At 38.2% G+C, this 16,599-nt stretch overlaps 2 protein-coding genes across 2 annotated transcripts in view; both read left to right on the plus strand.

The window, feature by feature from the left end:
• The first annotated feature begins 3,254 nt into the window (after window positions 1-3,254).
• LOC140136341 (5-demethoxyubiquinone hydroxylase, mitochondrial-like) lies at window positions 3,255-4,276 on the plus strand. Its single transcript, XM_072158069.1, has one exon. The coding sequence runs from the start codon at window positions 3,392-3,394 to the stop codon at window positions 4,007-4,009; it is 618 nt and encodes a 205-aa protein (XP_072014170.1). The 5' UTR covers window positions 3,255-3,391; the 3' UTR covers window positions 4,010-4,276.
• Window positions 4,277-9,821: 5,545 nt separating this feature from the next.
• The window catches only part of LOC140172806 (engulfment and cell motility protein 1-like), a 74,422-nt gene continuing 67,644 nt past the window's right edge, over window positions 9,822-16,599 (plus strand). The window contains exon 1 of the mRNA XM_072195933.1: window positions 9,822-9,985. The gene's annotated coding sequence lies outside the window, so the exon portion shown is untranslated. The remainder of the gene's footprint in view (window positions 9,986-16,599) is intronic.

The following is a 16,599-nucleotide window of genomic DNA, read 5'->3' on the forward strand; positions in this document are numbered from 1 at the left end:
ATGACAGAAATCTATATATGAGGTATATAATGACATCTATGGACCTGAAGTCTTGCAGCGGTACATACATGTAGGGATGCACTATACGTTTAAGAAATCCAAACTTCAAGCATCAAGAAATATACCTTGTATTTGTCAGTTTTTAATACCTCAGACTCTGTGAGTCAGAGATGCTGTAGACCCTCTCTACACAGTGTAGAAACATCACAAGTAGAATGTTGCTCAATATGATAAATCCAAATCATGAAAATTAAGATATTTTGCAGAGTAATGTTTTATTTTTACCACTTTTGCACTAAGTAAATTACTCCCATGAAGATTGCAGGTTTTGCCAATTCAGGGAATTTTGAACCCACCCAAAAGATGAGATCAATGTAGATCAATTACCTCAACTTTGTGAGTATAGACTAATACAGTGGGTTTAAATTATCCATGCACGCCCAAACCCTGGTACAATGGGATTAAAATCATCAGTGCATGCCCAAACTATCCTTGAGAGAGTTCCTCAGCAACATCCTATTCCTTAGGGCCCAAATGAGCCCACATATTGTCAATGTTTCTTATTTGTGGAAAAGATATTAATAGACCGATCTGTAACTCAGTAGAAAATGTCATAATGTTAAATACAGATTACTGAGTTACAGTTACTGGAACTATCATGTTCAAGGCATATATTAGACTGCGGAACTCAGTCCTCAATGATAGTCAGTCACTTATCTTTTGGTCGTTATATGACTATCATTTGAGGACTGAGTTCTTACCATACATCTTCCGAGGTGCAGTTTCAGATATAGCTTGGGATTATTGGGGCAGAGGTTATCTATTGAATCCTTTCATGACCACTGAAGCATAGTCAAGTCTGCCAAGGACACTCGGCACGAATTGAAAGACCACAAAAGAATGCATGCATGTCAAAGGTCATACAACACCAATTTGGTGTTTGTTATGCTCCTCGAAATATGTACCGTACCTTAAGGTCTGTGTCTGGGCTTATATTACCGTAACTAGGCACCCAGCCTCCCAGGCTTTTTTTACCCCATGGTTGCCCAGTTTTGGCTCCTGGTGTATCCAATATTTTACACTACAAACTATAGGACCGGGAGCCATCTTTGGGACCAGGAGCTTATTTTAGCTCCTGGTCCAGGCATACTTAATATAAGGCCTGCTCATGTTGCGTGAATCACTCTATTGTGGACCATCCTTTTGATACCGTTCTTGAGTATTTGGACAGGCGGAACAGTTTTGACAGGCCTTTTGTCTATCTCTCTGTTAAACAAACGAGGAGGTCGAAATTGTCCTCCTCGGCGAATACGAAAGTCAGCGTAATAGTATGGCACTACAGCATCACATGTTTTTGACATGTTTTAGGTATGCCAGGCAAACCTTAGTTTTAACACATTTGCTAGTCAGCGAAATTCACCTAGACCGGGACCAAACACAATACATATTTACATAGAAATTTCAATTTTTTTCAAGAACAGGTCGGTCAAGGAAACCTACATAAATATGTTTTCTATACTTCACTTGACCCAAATATATGATTTTTTATGGTGATGAGACAGTCGCACATGGAATTTCAGAGGGATTTTGATAGCAGTTCCATTAAAAAAAGCTGCCATCATCATGAGACTAAGATCTAGAAACACCCCCGTAATGCTGTTTTGGGGAATTTTGCTAGCAGAATCTTTTTGATGAAAGTCGATCTTTGAAAAGATGTAACTTTGCCACGGAAAGTGCTATGACAAAAAGGTTTTCAGTTTTGGCTTTCTTTACTCAAGGGCTTTAATTTGATATATAAAATGATGCAGTTTGATTGCAAATTTAAATTCACCTGGCATACCTACATGTTTCATTCACTTGACGTTGCACTCTTGCACATAGCGGTTCCGTTGTCCCACTGGCCTACAAAAACGTAGATTGTATGGCGATCGGAGTGTTATCGTCAGAGCACCTTGGACTATCTTGCACAGTGACAGTGTTGACATCTAGACTGCGGAACTCAGTCTTCAATGATAGTCGGTTGTGGTCATTTATCTATTGGTTGTTATATGACTATCATTGACACCCTGTATTATGAATATTTTTTCCCTGCAACTTAAGGCTAATGCAATGAAATGATTAGTTTCCCATCACATTTTTTTCAGTAAATATGAGGTCATGATTTCATTATTCATTATTTTGAAAAATTTCATTATTGTCAATATTGTCAACTTGGGACAGATACCCATTCTCCCCAAAACAAATGTATAGGAAATTGTGTATGTGCAGTTAGGATGCTCAGTAGCACAATATGGACCTGCTGCAGGTCCTATCTCACCGTTGGTACTTCGATCCATGCTTCACAACACTTGTTGTTGTGAAGGGATGTGAGGGTGACAGTAGCCCGAGGTACTCACACCTCCGTCACTACGATTTCCACTGGCCTTCTCCGTGAGGAAGGAGCCAGGGGTAGCGTTAACCCCCGATTGGGGGTGAATGACCCCTAAATTTAAATAATATTAATTTTTCACCCTCTATATTGGGAATATGTGCAAGCTCGGGGGTGAATTCTGACCCTCTACTTTTGGACCTTACTCCTACCCCTGACTACATTGTACACTGCAAAATATTTTCACCCCTGAGATTTAATTTTCACCCCATGTATTTGGATTTTCTGCAAGCTCGGGAGTGAAAAACATGGGAAAACAACCCCCGACTTTCGGGCCTTAATTATGCTACCCCTGGAAGGAGCAACATAGGGCCATGATGTGTCGGGCTAGGGTGACAGGGGCGTAGGTTGTTGATACTTGCAGTGTTGTTGTTTTGTTCTTAGGTGGGTTGATGTTCATGTGCAAATAAAAACATTGCATTTTCAATCAATCTTACTATAGGGAAAAGTTGTGACATGTCTATAATTTAATAAGGCTCCGTCAATTTCGATCCAAACGTCGCCAAATTCATACCATACAGGAGATCGAGGAATATACCAAGAATGCCAAAATGCGAGTGACCGAAATGCAGAAATTTAGGCTCCCTATTTCATGGGTTAAAGACACACTGCTGGGGCACAGCTTTGCATTGTACCGTATACTATGCATGCACACTGCTGGGGCACATCTTTGCATTGTACCGCATACTATGTATGTACATATAAACAATTACTGATGATGCAAACATTTTCACTTGTTTTTCTCTTCTGTCCAGATACGATTGTGAAACCAATGAGCTGATCAGTGATGAAATCAAAGTTGCATATCCTATAATCAAAGGTGTACCAAATTTGATACCACAAGACGCAAGAATCATAAAAGAGACTGGAGACGACAAAAAGCAAGACAAGCATTAGGACAGCAACCAAATTGTTTACATAATTCATAAAGCTGGACAGTGGACAAGCCAATTTGTTGTGAGAATGAATCACTTGTCAAAAGCAAGCGTCTACCTTCCAAGGCAAACTATTGCATTATTTATTGCCCGCCGTCACAACAGTTCCAAAACAGGCATGACATCAAAAGAACTAGTGGACAGAGTCGTCCGCGTTGATCATGCTGGAGAATTTGGTGCTAACAAGATTTACGAAGGCCAGATGGCCATTCTCGGGAAGACATCTGTTGGTCCGGTGATTCAAGAAATGTGGGATCAAGAAAAATACCACAAGGCTACGTTTGATAAACTTATACATAAACATAGAGTTCGCCCTACCGCGCTTATGCCAATATGGAATGTAGCTGGGTACGCACTAGGAGCTGGTACGGCGTTACTAGGGAAGGAAGCTGCTATGGCATGTACCGTAGCAGTGGAAACATCAATTGGGGAGCATTATAATAATCAACTTCGTACTCTATTTGAAGATGATCCAGTGAAGCATAAGGAACTATTAGATGTTATCAAGGAGTTCAGGGATGATGAGCTGGAACATTTAGAAACAGGTTTAGATCATGATGCAGAGCTTACTCCATTTTATTCTTCTCTGAGTAATGTCATCAAAGTTGGTTGCACAGCTGCTATTTGGTTATCGGAAAGAATCTGAACGGAGAATTGTGTCGAGTATAAACAAAGTTTGACACAAATGAAGATTAATGTCCATATTGATCACTCCATTGCATTTTTTACCTGTTTCAGATAGCATGACTCCTGGCAGGAAGGCTCAATCAGTCAGTAAATTATTATATTTTACAAAATATGTTTTGAAAATATTTTGAATTGCAGCCAGCGACATGCTGTCAGTTGGCCAGTTAAAGTATTTTATTTTGCAAAAATGTTTGTCTTCCATTCAAAAACACTATTCCCATGAATTGTTATGAATCAGCGTGAACAGGAGAGTACATGTACCGTATTTGTAAACTGCCCAGGGTTAACAAAGTCATTTTGGTTTGGCGCTTCTTTTTTAGATTGTGTAGGCCTACAATACGTAAAAAAAGATCCAAAATATTCAGCCATCATCATCAGTGTCATATGTTGCAGACCATGATTCAGATTTGCAGGGGCAGTCAATATACTAATATCACAATTTGCTTGTTGTATTGTCACTGGGTGGGTGCTTAATGGAATGAATACGGTAATTAAAAATTATCTTCAGCACTATTTGTTTATTTTGCTTTACACCAGGAGCGTGTTCGAGGAACGTCCTTGAGGAACGTCCTCGTCATGCCGATGTTGTTAGCTCTGATGTTTCTTGGAAACGGCTAGAGACCAACCTGATCAGATGACGTCACACTAGGTGACATCACCGAAGTAAATAATTCCTGTCCCTGATCTTGATTTGTTTAATCAGGTTGTCCCACACATCATCTACAATCTTGGAAAAATGTACTTGGAACACTTGGCACACTCTGTTGAAATTCCGTGCAGAATTTCTTATGATCATGGAAATGATGTAATTATGTTTGGGAACAAACATGACATTTACAACAATGATTTACAACATAATCTGTTCTTGGTATCATAAAATGTACTTGTTTGCATTCATGCGCGTACGCAGGAATTTTTCAAGGGGGGTGTGATGATAAAAATAGTAAAATAAAGAAATGGCCGCAGAAGGTCATCCCGTCAGCGCCTTCTTGTGACGATTTAGGGGAGTCTGAGGGGGATGTGCCCCCTCAGAATTAGAAACTTTTGGAAAATGAAGACCTAGTTGAAGCGATTTGGTGGACAATTTTGGCACTATTAGTGTGTAAAATTTGAAATTGAAAAAGCCGAAAATTTGTGAAATGACGGTCCATGAAGCCTTTCGTGAACAAGTTTTTTCTTCAGTTGTAGGCCTATAAATTGTGTTAAACATAAATTGGTAAATATCGAAAGCACTGAGAATCAAAAATGGCTGCTTGTTTATCCACTGTGCAGGGGTGTCTGAGGGGGATGTGCCCCCTCAGAATTAAGAAACTTTTGGAAAATGAAGACCTAATTGAAGCGATTTGGTAGACGATTTTGGCACTATTAGTGTGTAAAATTTTAAATTGAAAAAGCCGAACAATTGTGAAATGACGGTCCATGAAGCCTTTCGTGAACAAGTTTTCTCTTCAGTTGTAGGCCTATAGTATAAATTGTGTTAAACACAAATTGGTAAATGTCGAAAGCAGAATCAAAAATGGCTGCTTGTTTATCCAGGGGGTGTCTGAGGGTGCCCCCTCAGAATTAAGAAACTTTTGCAAAATGAAGACCTAATTGAAGCGATTTGGTGGATCATTTTGGAACTATTAGCATGATTAGTGTGTAAAATTTTAGTTTGAAAAAGCCGAAAATTGGTGAAATAACGGTACATGAAGCCTTTCGTGAACAAGAGTTTTGCCTCCTGCAGATAGTCGCTCTCTGTCTCTCTCTCTTTCTTTGCCTTTTCTCCCCCATTTTAATTTTTTGGACAGATCCAAGGGGTGTGTTTCACACCCGTAACACCCCCCCTGCGTACGCCAATGTTTGCATTATTTTGTTTAATGTACGGTACATGTGTCTCCAGCACCTAGTTAGCTTGGTTTTTAGTCTGCTGTAGTAGACCATTTAAATTTATCATCCCTCTAATCCATCTGACCATGCAATCCTGTTCTGATCCAACAGCTAGCTATCCATGAGAAAAATGGTCTACTGTATTTAGAATATACAATGAACTATGTACTCTAATACTGAATATGATGCTACCTCATTAAAAATGCAGCCTTGGTTGTTTATACACAGACCCTGTGGTTACCTGACCCAGATATCCTGGGCCAGATATAGAGCTACGCACCTGGTTAATGGGGTCATGCTGACTCATGCATAAACATATGTGCTTGCCTATGTGGGTTAAGATAACCACCCACATTGATTTTTACTTCATTAACATTCATCTCAGATTGGAGATGAAAGAGGTTGAGTCGTTCAGATATGGTGGGTCACAAGGTCATATTCCAAATAGAGCAGTCCTTTTTTCTCTGTGCAGGGCAGTCACTGGGGCCGGGAATGTGTAGTGTTTTATGCATGGCATGGTATGAATTGTTTAAAAAGGAATGCAAAGCAGTGAGTCTACTTGGTTTTAGGCATTTGATTGATTGACTGAAATTGCAGTATTAAACATACCTGTACACAATACATTGTATACCATAACCCATAACCAAAGAACATATATTATAATCCACAAACTTCAGAGTTGACCTATATCCTATTATTTGATGCAGTTTAAAATGTGTAATATTTTCACATGTTTATTATCATTGCATGGTTGAGTTAATATTAGTGAAATAGATTTAAATTTTGAAATTGAACTTTTTTGACCCTGATGGGCATTGGGCAACTACCTGCCTAATTATTGACCTGTAAACATTATTTTGATTGGTTACAAGTAGAGCTAGGGTATTGGAGCCAATGAGAGATGGTAAGAATAGTCAGTAAGAGAACTAAAAACTCTATTTTGATTTGCTTCTCTTAGTTGATTATATCGTGTAATTAACCAATCAAATGTACTGTACGAAAGACAGTAGTGCCCATAGCCAAAATGTGAAGAGTCAGGTGTAAAATGCAATGTGCTGCCATGTGTTGTTTTCATATTGTTAATGATAATTTTAAAGCCATAATGTATGATTTCTGTCAAATTTTCATTTTGTTATTGTTTACCCAAAATATTGAAATAATATTAGTAATACCTATTTTGGCCTCTTAACATGGAGTTCATGGGGGATTTAAAGTCCTAATATTAATGACATAATGTCCAAAGTGCTCTGTTGACCTACAAATGCAACATATTTGGCTGAGCCCTTTCATTAAGGTGCAAGTTGATACATGAACATTACAAATATGCCGCCCAAAATCATATTTGAATAAAATTAACCAATTTCATATTATAAGATTGTATATTATGGCTTTAATTTAATCCATTACAATCAATCAATTGCACAAAGATTTATCTTGACACAGGATGCACAATATAAATTAATACACATGGCAGCATTTGTATATATATTACATGTTGCATCTGAAATTGTCTTTTATAATAAGCCTTTTTGAAGTATGGCGGGCATAAAAGGAGAGGGCGTACTTTGGTTTGAGTAAACTTTTGTCAGCTGAGAAAGCATGCAAAGGTTTACTCAAACCAAAGTACGCCCATACTTCAAAAAGGCTTATACATTTGAAGGGCTCAGTGCAACACTACACTGTGTCATCTCCATTTGGCTATTTTGAGAAATTTGCATTTTATAATGGATTTTGGCCTCACAGGCCTTTTGGATCAAAGTCAGTATTCTGCTTTGTGGCCTTATTGGGTTTGCAAGTCCTTATGGAAACCCTGTTATTTTCATTCAAAATGGAGATGGGCAGTGTTGTACTGAGACATGCCCAAATACTGAAACACATACATGTAAGTTATACGATTGCATATTTTTGAGTTGAAAGGTGTGAAATAAAATACAAAGTAAGTTTTGAAAACCAACAAAAACTAGTTTATAGAAATGATCATTTGTGTGGATTTCTAGAAGGCGACGAACCATATGGGCGCGAAGCGGGGGTGTCAGGGGGTGTCTGAGGGGGGATGGGCCCCCCTGAGAAGTGAGAAACTTTTGCAAAATGAAGACCTAATTGAAGCTATTTGGTGGACCATTTTGACACTAATTATTGCGTAAAATTTGAGTTTGAAAGAGCGGAAATTTTGTGAAATGACCATGCCGCCGGCTCATTTCCCATTCGTGGATAAGTTTTCAATATAATTATAATTGTATAAATTTAATTACTTGCGCGACGCAGGGGTGTCTGAGGGGAATGTGCCCCCCTTAGAAATGAGAAACGTTTGCAAAATGAAGACCTAATTGAAGCTATTTGGTGGACCATTTTGACACTATTATTGAGTAAAATTTGAGTTTGAAAGAGCGGAAATTTTGTGAAATGACCATGCCGGCTCATTTCCCATTCATGGACAAGTTTTCAATATTATTGTATAAATTCAGTTGCTTGCGTGACGCAGGGGGGTGTCTGAGAAGCGAGAAACTTTTGCAAAATGAAGACATAATTGACGCCATTTGGTGGACCATTTTGACACTATATTGTGTGAAATTTGAGTTTGAAAGAAGCGGACAATTTGTGAAATGACCATGCCGGCTCATTTCACATTTTGTGAAAAGGGTTGGCCCTTTCTTCCTTTTATTTATTGTCCAATTGACAATTTAGGGGCCTACTGCTCCTAAAGGCATTTTTTTGTGCAATTAGGGGCTGTTTAATATTTATGACCCCCCCCCCCCGGTAAAATTGCCAAACGGCTTGCCAAAAATTGCTTGCCCCCCTCTCGGCCTGCCAAAAATCGCTTGCCCCCCTCTTGGCCCGCCAAAAATTCTTTTCCCCCCTGGCCTTGTGCTTGCCAAACTTAATGGTCTAGATATATGTTGCGAGCGCAGGAAAATTTGCATATTTAAGCGTTTCCGTACTGTTTTGCTAAGCCTTTTTGGAGCATTTTATTTAAAAGGCGCCCCATGAATGTGTGCCAAAATTGCTTGCCCCCTAGTTCGGCTCACTAAAAATTTCTTCCCTCCCTAATTTACCCCCCCCCCCCAGCTCATAGTTATTGCACAGCCCCTTAGCATTTCTGTCTACTTCTTTGCCCTCGAGAAGTCTAAAACAGTCCTGAGATCTACCATGTCTATGGCGGGGGTCTACGGTTATTGACTAAATCATACATGGAATTGGACACTGACTTAGGGCTTAACAAATTCCCTCTCTCCATCCCTCCTCTTTCTTTCTCTCCCTCCTTCTTTTTCCCTGCTCTAACATGTCTAAGGGCCCAGGCAATTTTTACCAGGGGTAAATTATTAGCTATTATTGCCCTTCTGTACTACTCCCTCGAGGTGGGGATGATATTTTGCGACACTCATACTCCCCTGGAATATTAGTTATAGTCAGGGCCGTAGCAAGCGGGGCGGCCGGGGATGCCATGGCCGCCCCACTTTTTGAGAAATTTGTTATGTTTTTCTTTATATCTTTATTTCAATATTGGCGTATATTTGTATTTTGGCCGCCCCACATTTGTGATGGCCGCCCCACATTTTTCAACCTTGCTACGGCCCTGGTTATAGTGCATGATGGGAAGAAGGGAAAAAGGTCTATGCCGTACTGCTCGGCTTCCCTTTTAGAGGGATTTTATTTTATTATTCAAGAGAAAAAAATGTGTTTTTATTTTATAATTTAAAACATTATTTTGATCTTCCAATCTATCAATATAGGATTGAATAAAATTGCTACATTTCTGAAAGTTAAATGAATTCATACATTTACCTGATTTAACATACATCTACAACAGTTAACACCACACCGAAAAACGAATAAAAAAATCCAAAATTCATAGGTATTTTCGGCGTTTCTAAATTTATTATTATTGCTGTGGTAAATGCGGAAGTAATGTCATGTCATGATGTGAAGAAGGTACTTAAAATTCGCGATTTTCACCAATTTAGTCTAATTTAATCATTATGAAATGTTTGCATCAGTAGAACTCTCAGATGTAAGGTAACGAATGGTGGAAATTGACAATTTTAGGATACTTATCTGACCGAAAAAGGTAAGCGTGTGTTCGACTTTTTATTATTTTTGACCTAATTTTAATTGATGAGCTGAATAGTGTTCAGTACTGTCATAATATACAGCTGTACATATCAGGTCATTATCATTTCCGGGTGTTGGCTGGCAGGCAGAGGAAAAGAAACATAAAGATTCATTGATTTGCATTCATAACATCCGCGTATCACACCATGGCATATGTCATGTGCAACCCAATCAAATTGCTCGTTAGATCATGGTCATGATGGTTAATAGATGCACCCTGAATGGAGTAGGCCTAAGGATATTATTATTAATATCAAAGAGAAAATTTTCGATAACGAGTCATACTAGGTCTTCAATTTTTTATTAATTAATGAAGTTACATGAAGGAAGGTGAGTGAATTCGTGATGAGGTTTTCTTGTTTCAACGATCGATAGTAGAATACGAGACGTAGGCTAAAAAAGTCTTAACGCATGCGTGGTGGTGGTGTTCTTCAAATCATCTAGAAATTCTTAATTCGCTGGTACCGTTTCAGGCTGTCTTGGTACAAGTAGATTCAAGCCTACCTTTTGACTTATTTGTTGCATACGATCCAGAGTCGACAAGTTGAGAGTAAATATAAAAATAAGCTGATATCTTCGGGCCGTTATCGGCGACGTTAACATGGCGGAAAAAAGCCTCAACCTGCGAAAGCATTTGCCACTGTAGCCACACATAAATGTTGCTGAATGACTGGGAGGTCAGAGGATAACACTTTCTGGGGTCCAGAATATCTTCTCATCTACATGTTAATACATCTATATTATAATTTCTTTGACCTGATCACTCATTAGCAATGCGAAAAATGACCCATTCATTTGAAAATGGGTGAATACGATCGTACGAGTGACGTCATCACTCATCAGCAAATACAAACTTGCCCCACTGCTGCTGTATGAATTTGAATAAGCTACCGGGAACCATATTACATGGACCGGCGATGGTGCCAGTGGAGCAACCCCAATTAAAACCAGCCAGTCCACCTAATTAATTATTCATGAGCCCAGCACAAGTGCAGAATCGGGGAAAACCGGAAAAATCCGATGTGAATTTAATGAATGAAAACAGCTGTTATCAAAATCCGGAAAGTGCTGATTGATGATTTTGGGAAAATTAAAGATGGCCGGCTGTCATTACAGTTTAAGAATGGCAATCCATGCTACCGAACATAAGTTATAATAGCTGTTTGAAAGATGACATTAAATATGGTGTGAAAGCACATACATTTTAGGACTGTCATAGAAGCTTTTAATTTTCAATCATTTCATAACTTCATCGAAGCTTTGAGGCTTGACCACCCAGCCACCCATTTCTCTGCATGGACTAATCCACTGCGTCACTCTCCCAAGATGCACATGTGCTCATCTCTCTGACCTTTACTTTCGTGTTGCTGGCCGATTGAGCGGACAGGATTGGATGAATTTTCCATGCACAAATAATGATGAAATATCCGGGGTGGGGGGATATCCCATAAGTGCACCTGAAATGCAACGTATTACTGAGAATTATGTCACCAACACGCATAATAACAAATTGGTAGGTAAAATTATATAAAAAGGGATATTTAAGGGGTATTTCAGAGTGGCCTATTGTTATTATAATGTTATTACGTAACGGTAAAGCTTACATAATTTTTTATCCCCGAAGTTAGATACGAAAGGACACTAGCCATGAATGCAAGGGCATCTGTGAGCAAATTCGTTGCTAGTGTTTCTCGAGTAAATCCGGGGGTCTCTTTGCACAAGCGCGTATAGCAACCAGCTCGAGGAAGGGAACTTCACATGCGCACACTTGCTTTACAAGGCTTTGTGACGTCAGCCCGACCAAGAGAATCATGCGATGGTCAAACGGTTGGGGATTGTTTAATGTTTACGTACATTAAACCTTGATAGCGAGTAGGCCTGGCATTTTCGGGTAATTTTGTATCCGGGTACCCGGCCCATTTTTCGGGCGGGTAACCGGGTACCCGAAAAAAAAAAAAAAAAAATTCAATGCATTTTGAAATCATTAATAGACTATGACATGAATATAAATTATTTTTTTAGGTCAACCATGAATGATCCTAGCATTTAGGTCTAGGTCCAGGACACTACAAAACCGTATGCCCGGGTAATGTAATCTCGGGCGGGTACCCGCTAGCCCGCCGAAAATGCCAGCCTTAATAGCGAGTGTGTTCCACACAAATTCAATGGAGGCTGTTCACAAACTGTTCAGCCGCCGTGTCAAGTTGGCTCCTTTAGCATGCTGTGCGGACTATACTTGGGACCATCACGATCTTCCGCGGACTCCCGCTATGTGTTTCAGGATACACTTATCAATTGGCCAACTTAGTGAAGAGTACTATTCTGTTAAAACTAGAGCGATAACCGCACCATAGCTGAACCATGTGGCTTCGGCAGTATATTGTGGTAGGCCTGTCACCCAGAGTCTGTAATGGACATAATCTCGAAATGCTACGAAGGTATGTCTGCCCGACTGGTGTTAATGAAAGAGGAAAAGTAAAGAATATAGAATAAACTAGGGCAAGAGGGTAAGTTAGGCGGATGACTGTGACGATCTGATCAAGCAGCAATACTGTGCTGGATAGTATTGATTTTAATAAGACTGTTTCATTAATTGCCGTTTTAATATACCTTGATCGTGGAAAGCTGGCATTTTGAAAACTTCACCTCTGGTATGACCCCCTTAATGAATGACCTTAAATGAATTTTAAAATATTTAAAACATGTTAAGAATGTCATAAGGATCATTGCATTTAAATTTCAGCTTGACAATTGAAGCATTTTGAAAACTTGACCTTTGAACCCTTTATTGCCCCTTAATGACCTTAAATGAATTTTAAAATGTTTTCAATATGTTTAGAATGTCATAAGGATCATTGCGTTTAAATTTCAGCTCAATCGAGCATTTTGAAAAACTTGACCTTTGACCCCTTTATGACCCCTTAATGACCTTAAATGAATTTTAAAGTATTATTTAAATGTTTAGAATGTCATAAGGATCATTGCATTTAAATTTCAGCTCAATTGGAGCATTTTTAAAAACTTGACCTTTGACCCCTTTATGACCCCTTAATGACCTTAAATAAATTTTAAAATGTTTTAAACATGTTAACAATGTCATAAGGATCATTGCATTTAAATTTAAGCTCAATCGGACCATTTTCGGTTAAAATGACCTTTTTTGACCCCTGTGACCCCTGGATGATCTCTGACGTTTGGAAATATATATTATATTCTTTATGGGCAATTCCAAGCAAAAGTGGACATGACTCAAAAAAATGAAATTGCCAATATATATTTCTTTTAACTTTTATATTATTCCAAACAGATGTAAGGTTCAAGTTATAAACTTTTTTCAGCATTTTTCTAACATTTTGGGTTTTTTTTAAGTTTCTTTGGAGAGTGTATTTTAAGTGAAAAACTCATGTTCAACTTAGATATTTTCCAAGTGGGCCTATTTTATTAAACATGGGCACTTTTCTTTTAAATTTGATACATTTTATATCTCTGAAATATGGTCTTCAAGAAACATCCAACACATTTTAAATAATCCCCCACTAATTTTTTTTTTCTTTCATTGCATTTTCATAGCACTAAATATGGCGTATACGAGTTACCGAAAAGATGCATTTTTTATGTATTTTCAAAATGTTGGCAATGTAATTGATTCCACTTATTATTTTCCTTCTACTAGTAGTGCCTTGAGTAAAAATAAGAAATTAATATACAAAACACTATCCATCACATAATAATGACCCATTAAAAACTGTAGCACGAGTTACCAGTAGCACGAGTTACCGATGGAGCACGAGTGACCACAGCCCACTTCCCCCTGTACCAGCAAAGGTAATGCAAAATCTACCACTTGGCAGCAATAGAGGATCTCCCAACTACATGAATATGCATTTATATGTGACCATGGTATTGGTAACTATTTTTTTCTTTCATTGCGTTTTCATAGCACTAAATATGGCGTAGCACGAGTTACCGAATGATGCATTTTTTTATATATTTTAAAAATGTTGGCAATTTAATTGATGCCACTTATTATTTTCCTTCTACTAGTAGTGCCTTGAGTAAAAATAAGAAATTAATATACAAAACACTATCCATCACATAATAATGACCCATTTAAAACTGTAGCACGAGTTACCAGTAGCACGAGTTACCGATGTAGCACGAGTTACCATAGCCCACTTCCCCCTGTACCAGCAAAGGTAATGCAAAATCTACCACTTGGCAGCAATAGAGGATCTCCCAACTACATGATATGCATTTATATGTGACCATGATATTGGTAACAGCTTTCTAGCAGCAGTGTAGCCAGTGTGGGGAAGGGGCAGCCTGCCCCATGACAAACTAGAATTATGCAGTTCGTAATTAAGGTGCCCATACACACACACACACAAAAGTATGTAAATAACAAAGGTTTGTAAATAAAAAATAATATGCAATATGCAAATAAGCTCATTAATATTCATAAATATGCAAATAACATGACACAAAATTATACAGCACATCAGGCCACCATATCCAACCAAAGCAAGTTTGAAGTTGATTGGTTATTGTGTTTATAATGCTGCAAAGTGGATTAATGAAAATGTAGGCAAAATTTGTAAATAAGCTCATTAATATTCATAAATATGCAAATAACATAACACAAAACTACACAGCACATCAAGTCACCATTATTCTATCACCCTACCGGTACCAAGTTTGTAGTTATTGTGTTGGAGCTGTACAGTGGATTAATGAATTTGCTTCCGACCCCGGACAGACAAACAAAGAAAGAAACAAACAAATAACCAGGCAACCACACATGTGTGGGGGCCAAAAATTAAAGAGAAAAGTGACCTCCTGTCGCAGGAAAATTAAAGTAAAAATATGGAAGGCAAAGATAGAGATAAGATTCAAGGAGCCAGTTTCCACCCCGATCATGTGCCAAAATAGTGTAAATTTATTTATACCAAATTTTTGCACACACCAATAAAGTCCTTTTTTTTAAGCTCAAAGACATTGTACAGTCTCTCTAAAAAAACATGCTATTTAGCATATATCCCACTATCAATACCTGAATAAATGATGCAACCAAAATTTTTAGCCCTCCACCCCCTAGGATCTAGCCTAAGAACCAATCAATTAATATGGGCCTCATGGAAGAGCAGAGGATACCTTAAAACATCCACTGAATGAGTAACCAAGGCAAAAGAAGAAATAAAACAAACAAAATAGATACTGGAAATCCTGAGATTAACAGCCACAGTGACATTGTTGATACTGAGATTTGTATAGTTCTGAGATTTGTATTGGAAATTGGTTTGTTGTTGAGTGTAATGAGGCTCATTTTCCAGCTTAGTGAAGTGATTGAAATCGGGCAAACTAGAGTATTTGCACCAAGCAGGAAATGGTCTCAACCAAAAGATGACCAAACATTCTATTACTCAGAAAGCAATTTTTAAAAAACTTACAGAGCAAATAACCATGAACATTACAAGTTTTGTGAGGGAATTTAGAGTCAAATAACATGGAAGTAAAAGTTTTATCAATTGTTGACTGTTCAATTTAACTGTTTAAATTTAAGCCCTAGAATAAAATATCCAAACAGGATCAAGCAAAGGCGTATGTAAGGCTGGGATGTTTGTATGTAATGTGTGTGGTACATTGTATGCTGGTACATACACTGAATAGTGTTATTTGTACATAGATGGGTTATTTGGGGGGTTATTTGTACATAGATTGAGTTATTTGATCATTACACCAGTTGTTGAGGAATTGTTATCAAAAAAAAATTGACATTTAGATGAACAATACCATTTTATATATGGCCGGACAAACTGTAGCACGAGTTACCGTGAGTACGAGTTACCATGTTTTTGCCAGTCAATGTAAAACTATGAGGGGCACAACTTTTAAGGTATACCAAAACAAACCTTATTATAGCAATTACTTATCATATAATCAATAAGGCTTTAGTGTTTTTTATTTTAGCACACCATCAAAATAAAAATGAGTGATTTTTAAGCATGTCCTCTGCTCGTAGCACGAGTTACCGATTTTTACAGCTGTCCCATGCATACAAAAGTTGATATCCTGAATTAGCAATACTATGAGGATCTAGCCTTGAATGTTGGGTATTAAAATACAAAAAATACAGATTCCAATCAAATCAATTTAAAAGCTGGAGCACAAAGTATGTAAAAGGACGCCATAAAGTGTAGCACGAGTTACCGTGGAATTGCCCATATGTTTTCCTCTTTCATATGACACCACTCATGGGGTCATACCTTCGTGGCATTTAGAGATATGTCCATTTCAGACCAAAAGGTTCCTGAGTAAGGAAGGGAGTAAGGAAGTAAGGAAGGAAGTAACATAGACTACTATAGGCTGACCATTTCATGGTTCAGCAAAAATGTCAGGGAATGTCTGTGTGCTGACGAAACTAAGTTGGATGACGGACGTGGACAAGTTGTAGTAACTACAAACAGTGTTAGGGAGTCCGGTGAAATGCCGAAAATCAAATTCCTATCTGTTTGTGTGTGAAAATGCCCAAAAGTAACTTACCCACAGACAATTTTCCGTCATAAAAATCAC

The sequence above is a fragment of the Amphiura filiformis genome, chromosome 16 (genome assembly GCF_039555335.1).
Source record: "Amphiura filiformis chromosome 16, Afil_fr2py, whole genome shotgun sequence".
NCBI classification, from domain to species: domain Eukaryota; kingdom Metazoa; phylum Echinodermata; class Ophiuroidea; order Amphilepidida; family Amphiuridae; genus Amphiura; species Amphiura filiformis.

What these genes read in the sequence shown, in the direction of transcription:
- LOC140136341 (XM_072158069.1), top strand. Translation starts at nt 3,392, where the DNA reads ATGAATCACTTGTCAAAAGCAAGCGTCTACCTTCCAAGGCAAACTATT.